This window comes from Alligator mississippiensis, chromosome 9 (assembly GCF_030867095.1).
Source record: "Alligator mississippiensis isolate rAllMis1 chromosome 9, rAllMis1, whole genome shotgun sequence".
NCBI classification, from domain to species: Eukaryota; Metazoa; Chordata; order Crocodylia; family Alligatoridae; genus Alligator; species Alligator mississippiensis.
Window position 1 is genome coordinate 37,893,471 of NC_081832.1, and position 23,498 is coordinate 37,916,968.

General features: G+C 45.9%; 1 protein-coding gene across 1 annotated transcript; it reads left to right on the forward strand.

The window, feature by feature from the left end:
- Window positions 1–2,519: 2,519 nt before the first annotated feature.
- GDF5 (growth differentiation factor 5) lies at window positions 2,520–9,181 on the forward strand. The gene is made up of 2 exons (XM_059733325.1): window positions 2,520–3,427; window positions 6,897–9,181. The coding sequence occupies exons 1-2, from the start codon at window positions 2,794–2,796 to the stop codon at window positions 7,763–7,765; spliced, it is 1,503 nt and encodes a 500-aa protein (XP_059589308.1). The 5' UTR covers window positions 2,520–2,793; the 3' UTR covers window positions 7,766–9,181.
- The last annotated feature ends 14,317 nt before the right edge of the window (window positions 9,182–23,498 follow it).

The following is a 23,498-nucleotide window of genomic DNA, read 5'->3' on the forward strand; positions in this document are numbered from 1 at the left end:
GTTCCTGTAGGTTCAGCAATGAATATTGTTCCAGTCTTTCATTCAGAGAGTTTACATAGGGGTCTTCAGACAAGTAGGGTGATGGATTGTAGGGAGGGGGCTGAAGGGATACTTTTTTTAGTGTTGTAAAAGCTGATGTGCTGACATTTCTGACATGTTCTTAATCAAACAGGGCAGCTGCTGGTAGTGTAAAACGGACCTGGGAGCATGATTCTGGAGCTGCAGGCCACAGAACAAAGGTCAAAGGTAGCCATTAAGGGGCACAATGCTTAGAGACCAAAGCATTAGTCAAAGTTCAGTTAGACCAAATGCCTAGGAGCCAATGTCTAGCCAATGGTCCATAGATGACAGTGTGCCAGAAGTCAGGAATCTCATCCAGGAAGCAGTAAGACACATGGTCTGGGGATTGTAGGGGGACAACTATGTAGTGACAGTAGAATCTCCAAGCTAGTCAAATGAGACTCTCTTCAGAAGGCACTTATAAGCCCTTTTGTTCCTTTGCCCCTAGATATTTTGCTCTTTTTCTCTCTGTTGAGTAGGTAAAACATTCGCTGCCAGATGAAAGTAGGTGAGGAGTGGGGAGTGACTGGATTCATTTAGTATTTTGCCATTTTTTGGCAATATTAATTTTCTGTTGTGAATTGTGTGCTATATCCAAGAACCAAGGGAGCCCTTTCAAATTAATTAAATGTGTAACTATATAAATATTGTCTTTACATTGTCTTTACTTTTCTTTAGAAAACTAGCATTTCTGCTTTGATATACAGAGCTTCCATTTGAGCTGCCAGAGGTCTATGCTTCTGTTCAAGTGAACTCCAATCCAGATCCTTTTACTAACTTGTGAGACTATGTTCCTGGTGAAACCAATAATAAAACTGTAATTGGGAGTAAAATTAAGCCAATGCCAAGTGGTTTGGAAAAGCTACCTTCAATATGACAATGCAAGTCACTGAACCTTTTCCTGAGGCTCAGATTCATAATCTGTGCAGATAATGGTACTTCCATTTGCAAAGTGCTCTGAGACCCTCAGTTTGAAAGAGCTAATATTGGCAGGACATTATTTGCTAGGGTATTTCAGGATTTCTGTTCCTGGTCCTAGTTCCAAGCTGAAAGTACAGGTATGTGTGAAAAATAAAACAAAAATATCCAAAAATGATGGCACTTCTTAGCCTCAGGAACAGTTGAAATTAAGTTTTTTGAGACTGAGTTCAGCTTCAGTCTGGGAAGGGTGAGGGGTCCAATCGATTTTTAATTGATCCGAGCCTGTCCCTGCATTCCGAGGGTTCAGTTAGAAAAATAAGAGTTAATTTTCTGTAGCTTACGGGAGAGATTTGTTTGCTCTATCTTGTTTGCATTATCTTTTATATTTAATTGCCTGTGGACTTTAACATGTAGGATAATTTTCATTTGTAAGCATCAACAAATACATCACATGCTATTTCTGTGGGGTTGTATTGTGTACATGAATCTTTAAAACCTTTAAAGCGATGGTTTTAAACCTTTAAAACTTTTTAAATAAAAAGAACACATTTATATTAAATCATTTAAAATATGAAATTTGGATTTTAGAATCTGGTCTCTCTGGCTCCCTCAGTGCTTTAGCTTGACAGAACTCTAGTTCTCCTGCAGGGGACACTGCTGCTTAACACTGGAAGAATTTGTTTGATAGGTTCTGTTTCAGGAAATATATTACACAGCTGGGGCAAGCTAAAGAGGCACGGGGATGCCGTCTGTGAGACAAAAGCAAAAGGAAACATTCCCTCTGTATTTAATGGAGCTTCAGTTTATTTGTTCAAATATTTGCACCAAACTGGAATTAGCTTTACTTTTGAACAGCATAGCAATTAATGCCCCTAAAACTAGTATGAATGTATGTGTTGTATATGTATGAAATTAAACTTTATCCTTGTTTTAAAAATTACCTTTGTTGGCAAAGTCCTTCCATCGCCAAAAGGCAAAGTGAAGTCACTATTCCAATTCTTAGGAAAAGATTCCAACTCAGAATGGTTTTAAACATCTCTTATGAATCATAAGATGTTTTAATGTATTTATTCCAAGGGACTCTGTAAAAGATTCATACTGTTGATCTTACAATTTGTCCTGTTTGAATATGAAGTTCATCTAAGGCTAAGGTAGAGGTCGTATTGCCACTAAATGGCATCCTCTGGAGTGTTGATCCTACAGAGTTGTTTCACATGAGGCAAGGTATGACTCATGCTAATGGAAAGGGTAAAGAAGATTTTTTAAAGAAATATATTGCAGTTAAATTAGTTTAGACAGCATGACATCAGAGAGTAATTAAATAGGTTTTTGTTAGAATTCCGTTTCCAATTCCTGAGTTCAGGTTTGTAAAAGATTTCTGAGCACCTGCAGGTTTCTGTGTGAAATATTTTCACTGGAAAGGATTCAAAACGTAAAAAAAAAACTTTTAGCACAGAGGCAGCATTACGCCATTCTTCCTTTTTGGAAAAAAAGCCCCTTAGATTTAAACAAGACTCCTTCAAGTTTTCAGTCAGTTTTACAGAAGAAAAGGGGAGGTACACTTTCACTTTTCAAGAACAAGTTCTTTTTAGTTGCTAACTGAAGCCAGGGGAGAAACATACCTGACTAAATGTGCATTTCCACTATGGGACTGGATACAGATATTAGAGAAACAGATTTAAAGTGTTTTAAACTTAAAAGACAGCTATTTCTCCTGACAGTTTTTTTAAATTTTTTTCATGTTTTCTTCTGCCAAACTGGAGGAACCTTTTCTGATTTTTTCTTTAGTGGCATTCAAAGGAAGACCAGAGGATGAAAATCTTGCACTTTCTCACTTTATTGCTTTGGCATTTGACTTGGTTATATCTGGATTTAGTTTCTGTAGTGTTGAGTAATTCTGAAGCAGGTCAGAGTAATCCTGGATCCAAATTAGGATTGCTAAAAGCAGAAGGAAAAGAAAGGAATCCCTTATCAAGGGCAGGTACCTTTAGGACTGGAACCCATGGATACAGTGCTGGGACATCAAAGGCTAGAAGTAAAAGCAATACTGTTCAAGCTGGAGCTCTCCTGTCTAAGAAGGATGAACCAAAGAAGATTCTCTCTAGAGCAGGGACTACAGACACAAAGGTAGGACATTCCCCTAACAGACCATCTGGAGTAAGGACAGTGACTCCAAAGATTCAGAATGTTGGCAGCAAGGCCTCACTTAAAAAAACTGGCACCCGCAATACTGATGCCAGTTCTTACAAAACCAAGAAGACTAAAGAGCCTCTAACACAAAGGGAATCTAAAGAGACTTTCAGACACCCCCCTATCACACCTCATGAATACATGCTTTCCCTGTACAGGACTCTCTCAGATGCAGAGAGAAAAGATGTTAATGGAAGTGTAAAATTGGAGGCTGGACTCGCCAATACAATAACAAGCTTTATAGATAAAGGACAAGGTAAGAAAGAAGCTAAGGTGTAAGTATATGTGTATTAATGAAAGAAATGCATAAGTGTTCACACAGCTGTGTGTATGCATTTGTATATCCATAAAGTTACTTACAAAATAATGGTAATGTATTAAAGGCAAATAGCTTGACTGATTTAAATGTAATCAGATTTACATAACTCAGAGGCAATTTTGTCTTTTCAGTTTAAAATCGTATAAAATTCACCTGGAAACAGATGTGGATGTTTGTATACTTATCAACCAATGCATTTAGGGGCAGATTTTCAAAGGTTTTAGGTGTCTAAATAGGCGGATAAGTGCTTCTGAAAATCTCACTACTGTTTACCTACTAGGTACCTGACTTCCAATGGGACTAATAAATCTTGGTACTTCTGAAAATCCAGCAAGGTTCTTATCTTTAACTTTAAGTGTATAAATACTTTAGAGATCCATCCCTTAAGCTTTTACATAATTAAATTACAATAGTTGATAAACTTGCATTTTATTATATATTAAACAGTTCCACAGGCATAAGATGTGCTAAAGACAGTGATGATTTCTTTGCTTTTCAGTGTATCAAAAAAAGACTTTCTATATAAAAACAGCAGCCTTATATGTAATAAGGGGAGAGCTGAGGGTATGTCTAAACTGCAGTCACAAAAGTACTTAAAGTAGTATAAAGACACCTGAGCTAGCATGGCTCCTGTTAGCAACCTAACTAAAGAAATTCAGAACCAGCTAATTAGGCTAAATAGCTTCTGTGACTTCAGCATAGCCATTACCTGAGACTCTGTGGCACAATTCTTCTGTTTGTGGAGAATGAGCTAGTATAGTGCATGCACATATCCCACCAAGAAAAAATGAAGTTCCATTCCTCTTCTTATTGGTCAGGTAAGCACTCACAGGGGTCAGATGTTAACCTTACTCAAGTTGGGCAATGAGCCTAATGCTGTTTTCAGTGAAATCAGCATGAATTTTCTCATGAACTGGATGGGACCTCTAGACCACTGCCCCAGCAGTGCCAAGGTGGTCACTGATCCACTTTAGAAGGGAAACTCAAATGGGATTTAATTACAAACAGTCTGGTTGCTGTGGAGGAGTAGATGCTAATAACATACTAATACCCTTGTTTAGTCATGTTTCTTATTACTAGGGATCCTAGGTTTCTCTGATAAAAATCATAAATTCTCTGGTAAAAAACCCAAAATCCGTGATTAAAATGAAAGGACCCTCACACGCCTTCCCCCCCCACCCCCTTTGGCCCTGCTTAAGCCCCTCACTCCCTCCCCTCTGGCCCTGCTGGAGGGGGCCCCCAGCTGCCAGGGCTACGGGGCCAGAGACCCAAGTCCACAGCCCCCTGCCTCCAGGAGGAGGTGGCACCTGCTGCAGCAGAGCAGAGCACAGAACCCAAGTTATGTGTAGGCTGCTACAGGCTTGGGTGGGAGTGGGGTCCAGCTCCCCACTGCTGTGTGCTCCTGGGGGGGGGGGGGCAGAGGGGACCCATGCCCCCACATCTGTGTGCGGGGTGGAGGCAGGCACAGGCTCCCCACCCTGCTGCCCTCCCCTGGGGTCTCTGCATCCCAGTGGGTGCGACCCAGCTCTGCAGGGCAGCGTGGGGCCGTGCAGGAAAGCTGCTTGCAGCTGTGAGCTCTGCGCAGCCCTAGTGAGGCATCCCCTGCGTGCGTGGCAGCAGTGAGGGCACAACCCCATGCCACCATCCACACAGGGGACACCTTGCTAGGGCTCACAACTGCAAGTAGCTTTCCTGCTCTTCCCTGCAGCACCAGGTTGCAGCCACCAGGCTGTGGAGGCCCCAGGGGAGGGCAGCAGGGTAGGAGCCCAAGCCTACAGTGGGCAGCCTGTGCCCCTATCCTGCGCACAGATCTGGGGGGCATGGGTTCCCCCTGCCCCCTGGGAGTGTGCACAGCAGCGGGGAGTTAGTCCCACCCCGTGCCCACCAGACGAGTCACCCACGGCTCTGTTCCACTCCCCCCCCAGGACCCTGCAGCTGCACATTGCGGCCCCAGGTCCCAAGCCCCATGTGCTGCCCATCTGGGCAGCAGCCCCAGCCCTGCCCAACTCCCTCCTTATGGGGGCCTCAATCCCACCTGCTCCCCACTTACTTGAGGGAGCTGTTTTCCAGGCTGCCTGGTGGCCATGTGTGTATACATGCACATGGTGCCCCCTGCCTGACTGCCCTCCTCCTACTTTCCCCCAGCTCCTTGAAAGCTGGAACTCTGCCAGCCTGCAGAGAGCTCTTTGCAAAACTGCAAAATCCTTGACTTTCTCCAGTAAAATGATAAATCTGTGGTTTCCTCTAGTAAAGGGGAAAATACAGGTTTTGCTCTGTTTTTCCATGGGAAACAGAAAACCTGGTTCCCTACTTATTACTGACACTCAAACCTCAACAATAAAATTGACATAAGGGTTCAGGGAGTAGGAGTTTTTTGCACTGTCTGAAGAGGCTGTGACCCATGTAGAGTGAATTTAATCAGGCATTGTCCTTATGCCTGATAGTTCCTTGAAGATATAGTTTTAAAGGTCTGATTAACCATTGAATTCTCCAACAGTGAATTTGCCCTTGGGCACAGGCCCATCATGAGGCCTAGGTACTACTGAACTGTCACGTCCATCCTATTTCAAGGATGTAAGTAGTGGATAAGTCCTTTGAATGCTCAGCCTTGGAGGAGGAATCTCTGTCAGTTGCCTATAGTTGATAGTTTGGGGCTACAAAACACATACAGATAAGAAGATGACATTTCCACAAGAAAAGCTCAGAATGCTATTTTCCTCTTAAGTGACTGAATTCCTCTGGTGTGCTTTACTGCAGAGCAGGCTAATTAGCTGTGCAGTAAAGTGTCACCATCTACATGTGTAGCAGTATTAGGCCACAGTAAATCAATTAATTCCACCATAAGAAGTACTGTCGGGGACAGTACTATCTTATGGAAGAATAAATAACTGCAATTAAACATATGTGTAGACACTGACACGGGGATAAATTGCACCCGGTCAGCCCAGCCAGCCAGGGGCTGGACACTTGCCTGGCCACACGGCTCAGCACTTCAGCACCCTTATGTCCCAGACAGCCCCTCCGATTCCACCACCCAGAGCCTATTGCTGATTCCCCATACCCCTGCCAGCTTGGGTCTGCGCTGCCCTGCTCAGATTGCTGCTGTCCTGGGTGTATGTGTAAACACTTCACCTAGGAGTAGTTTACTCTGGCTCAAATTGCTCCAGAGTTTATTGCTTCATATTAATTTCACATGTAGATACACCCTTTTAGTCTCATCTCAGAGCAGATTCCTTAGACTGCATAGATTGGTTAAAAGGCTCTTTATTATGACTTCCAAGACTGTGGGCTAACTGAGTGACCTTGTGATTTTATAAGCAAACTTCAGAAATGTCATGAGGATTTTCAGAACACATACTCATTTGCATTTGAAATAAATTTAAAACTGTGTGTGGTTTTTTTTTAGATGAACGAGCTCCAGTCATAAGAAAACAGAAATATACTTTTGACATCAGTGCATTAGAAAAAGATGGTTTGTTGGGGGCAGAACTGCGGGTATTAAGGAAAAAGCCCTCTGATACATGGAAGCCTCATTCTCCTGGGAAAACTTCCCAAGTGAAATTATTTAGTTGCTCCACAAATCGACAAGCAGCAACTCTCCTGGATTCTCGCACTGTCAGCATTGAAGATACACCAAAATGGGAAGTATTCGACATTTGGAAACTTTTTAGGAATTTTAAAAACTTGGTTAACTTGTGTTTTGAATTGGAAGCTTTTGACAGGGGAAGAGCTGTTGATCTAAGGAGTGTGGGTTTTAACAGAACAGGGAGGCAAGTCAATGAAAAGGCTCTCTTCTTGGTATTTGGGAGGACAAAAAAAAGAGACTTGTTCTTCAATGAAATCAAAGCCAGATCTGGCCAAGATGACAAAACTGTTTATGAATACTTATTCAATCAGAGGAGGAAGAGAAGAGCTCCTCTAGCCACCCGGCAGGGGAAGAGGCCCAACAAGAATCTGAAGGCAAGGTGTAGTAGAAAAGCTCTCCATGTGAATTTTAAGGATATGGGCTGGGATGACTGGATAATAGCTCCTTTGGAATACGAAGCTTATCACTGTGAGGGGCTCTGTGAATTTCCTCTTCGATCTCACCTAGAACCCACCAATCATGCAGTTATCCAAACATTAATGAACTCCATGGACCCAGAATCTACTCCTCCAACTTGCTGTGTTCCCACCAGACTGAGTCCTATTAGCATTCTGTTTATAGACTCTGCTAACAATGTAGTCTACAAACAATATGAAGACATGGTAGTGGAGTCATGTGGGTGTAGGTAGCAGCACAATCTCTCACGTTAACACTAAAAAGATAATATTGGAAAATGATAACCTTTTCTCAAGCATGGGTAACTCTTTCTTACCCTTGGAGTAAATTTATTTACAAAGATAATAGAGGGGGACAAATCTGCTAATAGCTCTAATATCTCTCTGTCTATAAATCTCTTATTTTAGCAGTACTTTGGTGCTGTTACACTCAAACTTAGCTTAGAAGTATGTGATTACTCCCATAATCACAAAAAATTGTTCTCACTAATGATCACTTCAGATTATAGTAAAATTCCACATCCCAAAAAGATTGGCTTTTTTTTTTAATCCTGAAGAAATGGATGTACAACTGTACATATATCTTTATCTAACTTTTTTGATCCTTTAAACATAGCTCCTAAAACTGAGCATGTCTGAGTGTCACTGCTACTGTTTCCATCATAATGTCCATTAAGAAATGTTTGAAAAGAGCCCTTCTGTCCATAAGAGAAAAGTAATGTCTCTATGAACTCAGAGGTTGGTGTAGTTATACAATGGGTGTATCTACACATGTGCTTAATGGTGCAGTAGACTAATTTACTGCAGCGTAAAACATCACAGTCTACACATGCAACACTATTAAACCACAGCAACCTAATTTTTGTTGCTGTAGGATAGTACTCTTGGGAACAGTACTATCTTACGGCAGCAAAATAACCGCATGTAAACACATGTGTAAATATTGACCCAGGCGTATATTGTGCCTGGTCAGCCCAGGCAGCAGGGCACTGCTGCCTAGCTATACAGCTCTGTTCTTTGGGCATTCTCCTGCCCCAGCCACCCTCTCCACCACCCAACGCCATGACCTGGAGCCCAGGGCTGACCCCCTTGAACCTGCTGCCAGCCCAGGGCTGCTCCATCCCAGCTCAAACTGCTGAGGTCCCTGGTGCACGTGAAGATGCTGCACCCAGGAGCAGTTAACTCCAGTGCCAAGTGCATCAGAGCTTTTGTAATCAATTTAATTGCACATGTAGATGTGCCCAGTGATATGAACTTTTCTGGTTAGCTCTTAAGCTATATGTATATGAAAAGGAATCATTACATAGAATACGCTGCCTTAGTTTTAAATTGTACATGGAGATAGATTATGCAAAAGCATATTTGTTTCAATGTATGTTTTATTACAAGCATCATATCTTTCTTAAATAGCCAACTAATTCATTGTTATGTTGCAAATTGTATTACTCTGTATAAGGTTCAGAATGTTCACAAATGCTCATAGTAAAATTAGTCAATAGCAGCGTAAAAAGTTATAAATTATTGACACAGCACTATGTGGTGTCTAGATATCTAAATCTGCATAATTATAATTTTATTAATATCATTTATATTGAATGTTTTATACAATAAAAACAATGAGAAAAGAGCATGGGTGGCTAGAAATGTTGATACCATGTCTCAGAGTGTATATTTTTGCCTCCAGTTGCATTTACTAAGAAAAGTCCTTATTAATTTGAGTTTGGGGCAAGAGTGAGTTATGCAGATGATTGCAAATTAATTCCCTTAACCTTTGCCACACTTTCCATATATTCCACATATGCTACGTCCATTCTAGAAATGTTTTAGAGTATGAATTTGTCTTAGGCTGTTTTTGGGATCCTTTCACTTAGAAAGCCAGGTGTCTTTGGGTGCCTATAAATGTGCTTGTTCACATTCTAATTAGAACGTGTTGGAGCAGACTCGATTAATCGTTGCCTCACCATCATGTATATGTGTGTTTCAAAATGGCTGCAGGGCTCTTTATCTAAACCTTGTTGAATGAGCTTTAGATAAAGTGTCCCATGGCCATTTTGAAATGTGCAGGGGCTAAGTACATGTGATGATGAGCTGTTTTAATTAGAGCGGCTATCTAGGAACCACTCTAATTACCCCTCCCCCCACCCTGAGCACATGTATAGGTAGCCTTTGGCTTCACTAGCCCAACTGTAGAAGACTCTGAGATGCCTCTAAAAATTAATAAAACAGCATTTACATACCCTAGAATATTTGAATCTCAGAATCAGATTCATTTGTTTCTTTTCAGTCTAGTAGTATCAGGGTACTTGCTTTTCTGTATCTGAGGTGTGCTCAGCCCAGAATACTGGGTGTGAGAATCATCAAGAACCTGATTGTGACTCCTTTATTCTGTGGTCCATCTACATTAATGCAGGCTCTGGGTTGCTGTAACTCAGGGGTATCCAGCTCACTTGGCCTTGCAGGCCAAACTAGGACTACTCATTGCATACCAGAACTGGACCACAGGATTCTTCACAGGCTGGATCTGGATTGTAGGGCTTCTTATGGGATGGACCTAGATCATAGGGCTTCTGGCCATGGCTCCTGGTGTGGTTGTGTCGGCACCAGCAACCAAAAAGCCCATATCACTGCTGCTCAACCCCCAGAGCAGTGGCAACCAGAGCTGCAGTGTCAGCAGGGCCAGCAGCTATGGGTAGAACACAGGCAATTTTACTCACCAGCAGCAACTGAAAACACTAAATCCTGCAGGGGTAATCACAACCTAGATGCTAGCTATGCTGTCACTGTGACTCCAGTAGCCCTGGTAACAGGACTGGGCAGCGGTGGCATTAATACTTTGGCTGCTGCCATCTGTGGCAAAAAGCTCCATAGGCTAGACGACCCACCTTCACAGGCATGTTTGACACCCTGCTCTAACTTATACTAGCAGTACCCTGAGGAACCATACACCAACCGTAGACCAAAAGAGTGGTGAAGATCCCGGCCCTGTTGTTGTAGTGGATGGTACAGTTGGGGGAGAATTTCACATCTGGGGAGGAAAGAGGAAACATTGCTTGGTAGAAGGTTGACTAAAATGTTTTGAAATGGCAGGCACATGAAGCTGCGTAGGGCTTTGTAACTCTGAATAAGTCCTGGGAGACAGAGTAGAGGGAAGGTGGTTATGCATGCATGATAAATTTATTTACCAAAGGACTTTGCACTTGATCACACTTTTTGAAATTTGTGGTGATACCTAGGGGCATCACCAATATCCTTATCCCCTATTTCAGTTCTCTAAATATACTCAACTGTAGGTCTTCAGCCTTCACTCATTACCCATCTCAGGGTAGGATGTTAAAGTCAGTCCCAGACACACTGATCCAGTCACTTGCCACCTATCACAGTGCTGGTCTGAGTAGATTTGGGGCACCTGCATATCATTTTTTCAGTAAGCTGTGATTAGTGCTATTGCCCCAGGGGTGATGCATAGGGGGTGCACAGGGGTGCATGTGCACACCCTGAGAGTGCCAGTGCACCCCCTGTTAGGCAGCGGCTGGTGGGCAGGGGGGCAGGTGGGAGCACCAATGCCCACCCTGTGAGCTCCGGCCAGGGAGTGGGGCCGCCAGCAAAAGCAGCCACACTGCTTTTGGAAGTGCCCATGGAGCTCTGGAAGCAGTGTGGCCACTTTTATGGTAAGCACGCCCATAGCCAGCAGGATCAGCCACCGGGGGAACCCCCTGGCCAGCGGGATTGGCCGCCGGGGGACCCATCACCCAGTTGCTAACTGGTGTCGGGGGGGGGGGGTCACGTGTACCCCCCTGACTCAAGAGGCACCAGACACCCATGTACTGCCCAGTAGCCTCCTCAAACCAAAATGATATTATTTGGCTTCTGGAACAAAGCATTAGAGAACAGGGTTTTAAAATAACAAACAGCTGACAGACTCTTCTAATCTTACACTTTACTAAGAAGCTCAGTGATGTTGTCTTTTGTCTTCAGTTACAGAAACAGAACCAAATTGCATTCACCTAGTAACCCACAAGCCTCCTGTGTGTCTTAGAACAGTGTTTCTCAACTCATGGGTCGCAACCCAAAAGTGGGTCACAAAAATATATGAAAGGGTTGCGAACAAACTTAAAAAATGGATCATATTTTGCATACATTTTAGAAAAAGTAAATGCTGCTTGTGCTTCACCATATGTTAACACTGTGCATACTAATAAACAGGGATCCAGTTTTTTTTTGTTTGCCATGGGACAATGTGGATTTTCTCCTTTAAAGGGGCTGCTTGGGGCTGGGGGGAGTGGAAGGAGGGCAATCAGGGAGGGAGCACCATGTGCATGTGCAGGCATGTAGTGTGGAAAACAGCTCCTGCGGCTCCCCGCAGGTAAGTCTATGGGGCAGGGGTGGGGGGTGGGAGGGGCATAGACAATGCATTGTGAGGGACACAGGTGACATGTTGGGAAGGCATGGGGAGGCATGGTCCACCTCCAGATTTGTGCACCCACAGCGGGCACAGGGCTGTGGCCTGGCCAGACCGACATGGGCAGGAGCTGCCTATGTGGCCCATAGGTTAGGACCTGGTGCAGTAGGGTGAGCCTCGCTGGCCAGCTGTGCCACCAGCAGTGTGAGGAATAATGGGCGGGGACGGGGGGCGCTGCACTGCCATCACCTCTACCGCTGCTCCCTTCTGGCAAGTGTGGGTGGCCTGAGGAAGCAGTAACAATGGTAGCTGGGCCACAGAGATGGGGTAGAGCCAAGATCTGGTGCATGAGTGGCTGGCTGATGGCAGGAGGAGGTGAAGGCAGCACCCCCCCACATCCTTTACTCCTCGCGCTGCTGGCAGTGGGGCTGGTGCAGGGGTTCCAGCAGTGGCAGCAGCAGCCAGTCTCACTGCCCAACTCTGCCCTCCTATGCCAGGTCCGTGGAGGCAGCTCATGACCATGGTGGTCCAGCAAGGCTGCAGCCCTGTCCCTGCTGTGGGCGCACGTATCTGGGGTTCACATGCCCCCCAATACCCCCCCACCCCCCTGACCCACACACTGGGGGGCTGGGGCCTGGGGGAAAAGGGCAGTGGCTCAGGGGTGAGGGGCATCAGCAGAGCTGGAGGGGGGAGGGGCACCAGCAGGGCCAGGGGGTAAGTGTAAGTTTTCTACTTACACTATTTACTGGGTAGGGACTGGCCATTGATTTTTACAAATGGATCCTGGTTCAAAAAACATTAAGAACCACTGTCTTAGAATACTAATCCACTGTTTTCAAGTTAATGTTTTCTGGATGTTACTTAGGAGACTGGTTTACAACAAATAAGGCTACATACTCTAGCATTGCCCCTAGGGACAGAAATTACATATAAACTGGTATAAGTGATTGGAAACCTGTAAAACCTGTAACAGAACAGAAGTTCAGTTAAACAGGTCTATCACACTTAATTGATCATACTTAACTGATTTAGGTTAAATTTTTCTATTACACTTCTATCCCAGATCCCCTCCCGACTCAAGTTAACTTACAGTCCCCCAGCATCCCAAGATGCTTTCTACCTTCCCTGAAGCCCCTCCCCGCAAGTGGGCAGGCTAGCTTTAGCCCAAGCTGTCTGCTCCAGTGGAGCAAGGTGGGCCCTGAATGATTCCTTGAGGATCATGGCTGGCTGATATGAGTTGTCACAGAGGCTGTCACAGAGCTGAAGTCAAAACTATCTCCAGTGATAGTCTTGTCTCTGGTCCAAGTTAAACCACTTGAGGCCTGCTCTAACTCATATCAGCCAGCCATGATCCTCAAAGAATCATTCTCAAAATAAGCAGATCCAGAAAGCTTGAGTTCTGGCCAGATCTTCTTTCCACCCTGAACTTTTCCCTGCATTGGAAACTGCAGACAGTAGCAGAGGAGCTTACAATACCAACTCTTCACCCATTGCTGGACTCCTTGATGCTGGAGGAATCTTCAGATGCAGATACCTCAGTGCTTTCCGTACCCTATGCTCTGCTGTAGTGGGGCAGAGAATCTGCCCCTCCTGACTGATATATCCCCATCCAAACTCTCAGTGTTTGAAGAGACACCCAGGTAAATGAATACCTCTTTGGAGGACACAATATTGGAAATGTGAGCTGGGAGAACTGAGGTAGCACCTGAAGGAGACCTTGAGCTGCGTTATATGTTCTAGTGAGCTTTCCTTGCTCCTGTTAATGGATTTTATTCCTTTAACCACTGTAAATGTCAATTCACTGTCTTCAGTTCTACAGTTATTGAGAGAACATACCACCTGGGGTACAGAGCTGTAGTAAGCCCATGGAGAAAGAAACAAAAGTTGTTTAAAAATCAGTTTATTCTAATGTGGGACCAATGCTAAAATGCATTTATCATACATATATGCTTACTGCATGATACAGATTTGAGGTTTTATTTTAATTCTGAACTTCCTTGATTTGTCATTCTGGCTATTAAGGTAACTATCTATTTATTTGTTAGAGTTATACCCTCCCCTATCCATAAAGTGTGCACACATGCATGCACACCCCTGCAATGATTCTATCCATAAGTTACAGATATGTGCCCTAGATTTTGGCTCCATTTTAATGTAATTTTTTACTTAGGGATATGGTACAGATTGCTAAATGGCTTCCTCTGTGGTATATGCTGTATACTCACATTCTATATTTGCCATAGAGGGCCATCTGAGGCAGAATTCAGTTGTGTAACTGATTATCAGATGTTTATTCAATGACTACAATTCATTTAAATTTTCAGTTCTGGAGGTACCAGATTTTTTTGCTGCTGTTGTGAAAGCAATTCCTTTATTTTAATAGATCTAAAGTTTGGTGAACAAAGAAAAAACATTACCAGAGTGAACTGCCTATCTAATCATTTTTGAACTACATAGTATTTTTAATGAATTTGAAATCACAAAGTTGTTGTAAATCGAGATTTCATAAAAATATGCAGTTTGAGATATTTGGAGATAAAACAGCAATCAATGTATACCAGGCTTAAAGGAACTGTTAACAGTGGCTTTCTAGTTAATACAGATATAAATTATCACAGAAAAGCTCAAAAATACAGTTGAGGTAGACCTCATTTAACAAATTTCTTTCTAAAAACAGAGAGAGAACTTTAGCATACCAATATGTGAATCCTACAAATGGAAAAAGATGGAAAAAACCCAGAGGGCCTTGGAAAAACTACATGCTGCTGTTTCTATTTGTGATCTTAATACAGTGCAAAGGCTGGCGCCCATAATTGCCAACTGTCCTGCTTTTCATGGGTGAACTGGTGTTAGCAGCTGGATAGTAAAAGCATGCAGAAGGAGTGGTAAAATAATACAGGTTAAAAGTTCAACTTTCCACCTTTAAGATGGTAGATTTTACTCTAGCTGAGAATGCCTCATTTGTATTTACTTTTTAGGGTCATTATCTGTCCCTTGAGAGTCTTTGTAAAGGTCTAAATTTCAAATAAACAGTACACTATAAGACAGGTATGTGTGGCTAATTTTTGTTGTATTTGGCTAAAATATGGTACTAAGCTGAATAGGTAAACATAAAAGTATGCCATTTAAAACAATGCATTCCCATTAGTGTTTGAATATGTGCCTAAAGTCCATGTACACTTTTACATGGTTATGTCATTTCCTGCATAAACTGTGCTTGTTTATGCAGCAGCCATATGAAAGATGCAGTAACTCGTTATGTGGGCTATTTGAAACTGTTCTTAAAAAACATAAAAACCCCTTGACCCTTGTATAATAAAAGGTGTTAAAAGATACTGCTTTTATAACATCTTAGCCAAGACTAATAAGAACGTACAAACCAAACAAAAAAATTTTACTCTGTAGTCCTGGTCAATTACATGTTATTTTATGAATTACTATTGCTAATGGATAGTAAAACAGTATTTTGAGAAGACAGACATAAAATTATACAAAATTTCACTGCTCTTCAACAAGTTTTAAGAAATAATTAATTGTGTGTGTGTGTGTGTGTGTGTGTGTGTGTGTGGAAAATAGTGATCTATATTAAATGCCTTTTTCTATGTGCTTAAGGAGACCCTTTTTTTCTTATCTTTTCTTTCTTAGAACATATCCCAAATGTATTTATTTATTTATTTTATTTTGGCCTGCACACTTAGTCCCTTGAACTTTATCTCAGAATCATGATGAATCCAGTAAAACAGGCTAAGCATATCAGGGAAGAGCTCTGAGAATCAGTCTTAGGCCTCTGGCAGATGTTGAAACAATGGTGATTGGAGGAATTTTATGCCCCGTCCTAGACATACATGGCCAGAGGCACAATGTTTGAGATGGAGCATAACATTACCCTGATCCCAGTTGTACCACTGAGGAGCTGTTCCTGTAGATCAGGCAGGGGTGGCTTTGTTCAGGACCCAGGGCTACCCCAAAGCTCCAGCAGTTCAAGACCTAACACTGTCTAGAATCAGAGGTCAATCAACAGCCTTGAACCCAGGACATTGGCCTATGTGGATTAACCACTCACACCAGTCTGTTCTTTCCTTACCTGTCCAGGCAGGCTAGACACAGGTAGCTGGAAACCTCCATCTGGGCCTAGTCATCCTTCCTTTACTTCATTAGCTGACCCTTTACTCCAGCCCACATAAACCTCTGACCCAGAAGATGAAGTATCTGGGCAACAGGGTCCAGCCCTTACCCAGGCTGATTCTCATGGCTTGTGCCCCTACCAGCTCTCTGCCTGATCTCTTGACAATCTGACCTGACTTCTCTTTGACTCCATGCTCTGCCTAACGCTCTGGTTTTCTGATTTGGCTTCTTGGGCTGACCTGGCTTTCTGGCAGTTGGATCTCACACACTACTGCTAACCCTGGCTGGCCCCTCAGTCCCTGGGTGACTCCCAGACCTGGCTGCCTATGACCTGGCATGACACCAATCTGGCAATCAGCTGATTGTTGGATCTGACCCCAGATGGTCCTGGGTTGGGTTTGTCCATAACGACAGAGCACAGGCCATGGCTTATGTTGCAGCTGGCAAAGGATTGCAGGGTGCCCCTCTGGGAGATATGACCAGGGGTCATGCATTCTCATAGGTGTAGGGTGTAGTCTCCTTGGGCTCATCCCCTAGCACCTCATCTCTACCCCACTTACCCTGCTCCTGTCCCAGAGCCCACTGCCTTCCTTCCACCCACTCCTAGGAGAGTTGTGGCATCAAAAGTCCCATAGTTCCATTCAGGTACACATCCATATGGAGTGATCCACATGAGTGCAGTCTACTGGAGGTGCTACCTCTGGAGCCTGGGGAGTAAACAAAACATTTTACTTTATGGTCCTCAATTTTGGAGAAACATGACCTGGGGCCTTAAGTCCAGTTCCCTGGCCACATACAACCCCTTTCACTGCTGCCATGAGAGGCAGGTGAGTCCTTGGGGACTGCTGTGCTTTAACCCACAACATCAGCACCAGGAGGGTAAGTCCCCAGATCCTGAGGTAAAGCTCCTGGCACAGTAATTGTCTTTGCTACATGCTCTCAGAGACTTTTACAGTTTTTGGGCATTGTAGTCTATGGACAAGACTCTCTAGGGCTGGCAAGGCATTCCTTTTCTTGGGCAGACATCCCAAGCTTTTTCTGCATTTGTCCCCATTTCACGCATTAGGCACAGTGTTATTTGGTAACTTGATCACCAAGTGTGAGAGCTGGAGTCCAGAAACTACAATGCAGCATACTGAAAGTAACAGTCACAGACAACCTTCTACTAGGGAGAGCTCCCACTGTGACTGCTTCAGTTAGTGCAGAAGGCTGCAAGGGCTCCACCCCTCCTCAAGTACCTTCTGGAACAGGCCAATGTAACAGTGCAGAGTTCTACGAGCATCTACACAGAGAGAACTATCAGGAGGCCAGGGAGGAGGATGCTATGTCCAGAATGTAGGGATGATATAGGAGGTGGTAGCCATGCAATGGAAGATCATGGATCTAGGCAGCACTCTTTCAGGGATGCTCAAGGTCATGAGGTCCAGACAGGCTCAGCAGCAGACATTAATTGAGGCCACCACTGAAATGTCAGCATCCATCTGTGATGTAGTGAGAGCTATGTCAGTGGTGGCAATAGCTTATCTATAGTCTGCAGGGAGAGTCCCTGCAGTCACTGTGATGGGGATGCTTTTGGCTACCTGTGCCTGTGGTCCTGCCTGTGCCAGCTCCAGCTGCTGCTGGCAGGACCGTGCATCCTATCCCTACCTTCCCTGGAGCACCCTATAGCCAGAGTCACCAGCTATGGAGGTCCCCCGGGACATCTCTACCATCACCTCCCCACTGAGGGGAACTGCAAAGCAGGGGAGGAAGGGGCTGTTTCCAGGGTTGGGCAGGAGGGTGCAGTGGACTCAGGGATTTCTATGGAGATTCTGACTGAAAAATATGTCAGGGATACTTCTGCAGCTCCAGCATGGCCTGAGTCTACATCAGTAAGGCCCCTGATGCAGCCACAGCACTGCTACCTCAGGGATGTCTCAGGTGCACCCAACCCTTCAGGCAAAGACAGCCTTACTACCTGGCAGCCCAGTCTGGACCCAGAAGACAGCCTCATTCCCAGCTCTAGGTCCACCATTTCCCCAGCAGGGACTCACAGGACCCTTCCCATAGGAGGGATGGCCAAAGCAGCGGTGTACAGGAAGAAGGCTGGTGACTGTTCTCCTGCCATGACACAATAGGGTGGCCATCAAGGTACCTCAAGAATAGAGGACAGTTGCATTTAGTGCAACTGTCAACTGTCCCCACCACAATGAGTGTCATGTGCCTCCTGAGGCTGGCAGGACACAGCAAGCTCCTGCAGGCAGTGGCTGTGGTGGCAGGGGCATGGCAGCGGTGAGCAGGGAGCTCCCACAGGCAGCGAAGGCAGTGTTGACAGCAGGGGCAGGCTGAGCTCCTGCAGGTGGCCACGGTGGTGTCGGTGGTGTGTGGCTGGGGCGGGGGAGTGCTGAGCAGTGAAAAATGGAGGACATAAAGGCATCCAGTTTCATATCAGTAGAGGACAGAGGGCCATAAAATCAGCCTGTTCTCTATGGGCGTCTATAGATGAAATGGGGGCCCTAAATTGAAGTGGTGGGTTTTAAAACATACTGCTTCAATTTAGGGCGGATTAAACCCCTGTGTTGTGTACACACCCCGCTAACTTACCTGTCTCTCTGGCGGGGAGGGGAGGATGAGCTGCCATAGGGCAGAGTGGTCCCTGGACTGTGGGGGGGGAGGGGGGGGGGATGACGACAGACTGTTGCTTCCCTCCATGGCAGCTGCGGCCCCCCTCCAGGCAGCACCCACCTACAGGCACCCGGCTCAGGTGTTCCTGGGGGCACCGCAGCCATGGAGGGAAGCCCTGAGCCCCTGCACAGCCTAGGCAGGCAGGCAGGCTTCAGGTGGCAAAAAGAAAAGATCAGGCTCACCACTTCTCTTGGGCGGAGCTGCTTTCCCAGACTGTTGGCAGACTGCCTGCAGGGCTTCCTGCAGAGCCCCTGAGCTGCACATAGCCCGGTGCTTCACTCCACGGCTGTAGGGGCAGCAAACTAAAATTCCTCGAAGGAGTTTTAGTTTGCTGCGCCCCAAGTCATTTAAGGCGCATTACGCTGCTGAATTTCCTATAGCGGCTGGAATTAATGTGCAATATGCCGCTGAGGCATGCAAACACCAACATCGTTAATGTGGTGCAAAAACATTTTGCCCACTTTAAAGTGTCGTGCACACACACCTCTCATTTTGTCTACACACAGTCCGTAAAACTGGACAAATGGCCACCCTGTGACACGCTGAGGTTGGGGGGGCCTCCCTTTAGTGCTACTGCCTCTGAGGATTGACATGGAGTGGAGGACAATTAATGTTCTCTATGTGGTCCCCACAGGGTTAAGTTGCCCCCCAGAGAGCAGCAGCAGAAGCATTGGGGTCCAGGCAGACAGTTTAACCCTTCCCTGTGTGGGGAGGAAGTGGCTCTGATCCAGGGCAGTGGCGGAGGGGGGTGGGTGGGGTGTTTATACTAAGGTGTAGCCCAGTGTGGCCACACCTTAGTGTAACCTGACCTGGGTAGCATGGATCAGAGATAATCCTGCCCTGGAGTGGCATCACTTTGAGTTGCATAACAAGTGCTTAAAATCAGTTTCAGGTGTCAATGTGTAGAAAATCCAGGGGTTAAAAGCTCCAGAAACCACCCATAATTACCATGTAACAAGTACCTTTCCCTGACCCTGATACTGGATCTTCCCTGAACTTTGACTCTGGCTCTGCTCTCTCTGGTTTCCCTGGCATGCTCACTCACCTTGGTTTCCTTGGGTCTTTGTACATGCCACAAAATTGGCCTTTAAAGCAGCTTAAATACCATTTTGCACCGCTTTAATCGTGAGACTGTTTATACTGTTGGTGGTGTACTGTGCGTTAAATAACTTTGGGATGCAGCAAAATAAAACATGTCCGAAGTGTTTTAGTTTGCTACCTTACAGCCGCGGAGGGAAGCACTGGGCCCCGTGCAGCTCAGGGGCTGTGCAGGCAGGCCATGCAGGCAGGCCATGCAGGCAGGCTCTACTGAAGGAAAAAAAAAATGCGGCAAGCCTGATCTTTTTTTTTGTCTTCCTGGAGCCTGCCTGCCTGAGCTGCACGGGGGGCCTGGTGTTTCCCTCCTCAGCTGCCAGGGGTGGGGGGGGAGGGGCTGGTGCTTCCCTCCACAGCTGCAGGGGGGGTGGTGCTTTCCTCTGTGGCTGTGTGGCCCCTGGGACCACCTGGGCTGGGTGCTGGTGGGTGAGTGCTGCCAGGGGGGGGTGCTGTCACAGAAGGAAGCGCTACCCCCCCATACCCTCTGCAGCTCAGGAACCACTTGGCCGGTTGGCAGCTCACCCTCTACCCCCACCGCCAGAGACGCAGCTAAGGATTGTGCCCGACCCTTTTGTACACACCATGGGGATTTACTTTGCCCTAACTTGCAGCAGTGTTTTTAAAAACCCACCACTTCAATTTAGGGAGAACTAAACTGAAGTAAACCCCCATGGCATGTACAAGCAGCCGTTGTGTCTGACCTCGGATCTTTCCTGAAACTCAGCACCAGTTCTCTGATTCCTGGCTCATGACCTTGACTTATGTCTCAGACTACGTCTCTTGGATCTCCCCTTTCAGCTCCAGTAACTTATGCCCCCACCCTGCTGACCCCCATGTTGCTCCTCGTGACCTACCACAGGCCTGGCTGCCTATATCCCGGCTGAACCTTCGCAATGTGCGCCTAAGGCATCTCAGTGGTACAGTTTCCTTTGGCTGTTTGTCTACCTCCTGCACATCCTTTGGGTTCATGTCCCTGTCACTCCTGGTTTCAAGACTGCTCTTCTGCTGCCTCCTTATCACTGCTCTATGACCAGGTCCTCATTCCCGTTGGCCATGTTCAGGCCCTCAGACAGAGCCATTCCATGTCACATGGCAATGTTGTATAGAATAAAACATACAATGAAAATCTTGTTCACCTTTTTGGGACCGTATTGTAATGCTCAACCAGATGCTGGTAGTCTGCTCCAGTGTATTTTGAACAGTCCAAAGGCACTCTACAACTGATCTGGCATTTTGGGGTGCATGGTTGTAATGTATTCTGGCATCCCCAGCAGGTGAGTGAGGAGCCATGACTGGAAGAGGTAGCCATAGTTATCTATACAGAGACAAAAGAGGCAGCCATGAGATCAGGGCCCAACACATCTACGTGGTACATACCTGGCTTGGCATTTGCTTCAGGCCAGCCTAATAAATTCTCTAGTGGCTGAGAAAGCCTGGCTCCTGTGGTGGGGGACAGGGTGTGGGACTGCTTTACCTAGCAGCTACCTGGGTACGAACACAGTGGCAGAACAACGTCTGGAGGGATGACTGGAACCACACGGAGACATAATGCCTAAACATGGAAAACTGTCTGTGACATGGGTGAATTCGAGGTGTGCACTGCTGACCACTATCATATTCATGAATGTGTGAGGTGCCTGCTAATGAAAATGTGGAAGTCCTGCAGGGATTCTGGTTTTAATGCATGTTGCATCTGTAGTGCCCAGGACTTGTGGGACTTTGGTAATATGCAGAAACTCCTGCGTGATTGGTTTTCAGGTGTTGAGATGCACACGGAGTGCAATGAACTCTGGAATGTACAGGATTTCATAGATTTCATAGACATTTGGGCTGGAAGGGACCCTGGAGGATCATCGAGTCCAGCCCCCTGCCCCAGAGGCAGGAAGTCAGCAGGGATCATAGAATCCCAGCAAGATAAGCATCCAAATTTGTCTTGAAGGCATTCAAAGCGGGTGCTTGAACCGCCTCTGGCGGCAGTCTGTTCCAAACCTTAGGGGCTTGGACAGCAAAGAAGTTCTTTCTTATGTCCAGCCTGAATTGGTCACAGTGGAGGCTGTGACCGTTTGATCTTGTCATCCCTTGGGGGGCTCTGGTGAACAAACGTTCCCCCAGATCCTGATGAGCACCCCTGATAAACTTATAGGTGGACACCAGATTACCCCTGAGCCTGTGCTTTTCCAGGCTGAATAGCCCCATGGCTCTCAGCCTCTCATCATAAGGTCTGTTTTCCTGACTTCTAATCATGCACATGGCTCTCCTCTGCACCCTCTCAAGCTTCTCCACACCCTTTTTGAATTATGGAGCCCAAAACTGGATGCAGTACTCCAGCTGCGGCCTCACCAAGGCTGAGTACAGCAGGAGAATGATGCCCCAGGATTTCCTTGAGAAGCATCTATGGATGCAAGCCAGCGTTTTGCTCTCTTTATGAGCCGCAGCATCACACTGAAGGCTCATGTTCCTCTTGTGGTCAACCATGACCCCCAAGTCCCTTTCATCTGTAGTGCTAACCAGCGTAGCACTACCGAGCCTATAAGCATGCTGCAGGTTTTTCCTCCCAAGGTGAGGGTGTCCAGGAACTGTCTCACAACCCTGGAGTCTTTGGACTGACTGATGCCCAAGATGGAGCTAAGATTTTGGAAAAGGGGTGTGTGGTCAGGATAGGGCCCTTGGGTTCTGGGTCTGGTGGGACACAGCAAGCACTGCTGGCTGCCCACCCCCAAGGGCCCTGGGTCTGGCAGGATACAGCAGGTGCTGCTGGTTGCCCATTCCCTTGGTAAGAGGGACCAGGCAGCCAAGCTTGGTAGGATCAGGCCCTTGGCTCCTGTGGATGGCAGGAGTAGAGGAGGGGAGGGAATGGACTGCTCCTAGCATCTGATGATATAGATTATTGCCTATAAAAGCTCATGCCTGTCTGAATCAGATAGTTTCTAAGGTGTCACCCTGCCCCTCCTTCTGCCTTTTATGTGTTCCAGATGCAACTTGGTTGCAAAGTGGTACCATAGCTGCACCTGTTATGATCAGAAGAATCCTGCAGGCTACAGGTTCCAGCCTACCTGGGCCCAAGGCAACTCTAGATGACTAGAGTGGAATATAATCAGGCTGGGGTTTAAATGGCTACTGTGTGTCTCTGGAGATGGTTTACAAAGCATGCTCAGGGGCTGCACAAACACGTTGCCTACATATACCCAAGTGTAGCCATGTAGTATACTTACCCACCTACGTGCCATTAAATTGTGAAAAAAACTGAAGCAAAATGCCACCAAGATGGGCAGATGTACAAGTGAAGTGTAAGTGGTACTTAAGCATCTACTTGCCCAAATAGGATCCTATCCAAAATGTTCTTGTTTCTTGGGTGCCCTTTTGCTGTGACACAAAATACCATTTTGTTCCAGGTTTGCAGTTCATGCAGATTGCCCCCTGGTGAAGCTGAAGGAATTGCCCATGTTGAAAATACTCCCGCTGAGCAAACATGTATAGAAATGATCTTTCAGCAGTAGACGTATCAAATGCCAATAACTTATCATCCCTTTTCCAGACTTTCTTATGAGCCCACCTGTGAGTCCCTGAACCAGCCCACCCCAGTATTTACAGTCCAATCCATAGAGTAGCAGGGAGGCAAAGAGAGTGTGGGGTACCTGGTTGAGGTCTGCCTACCTCTCCCTCTCCCCACTTCCTGGGATGACA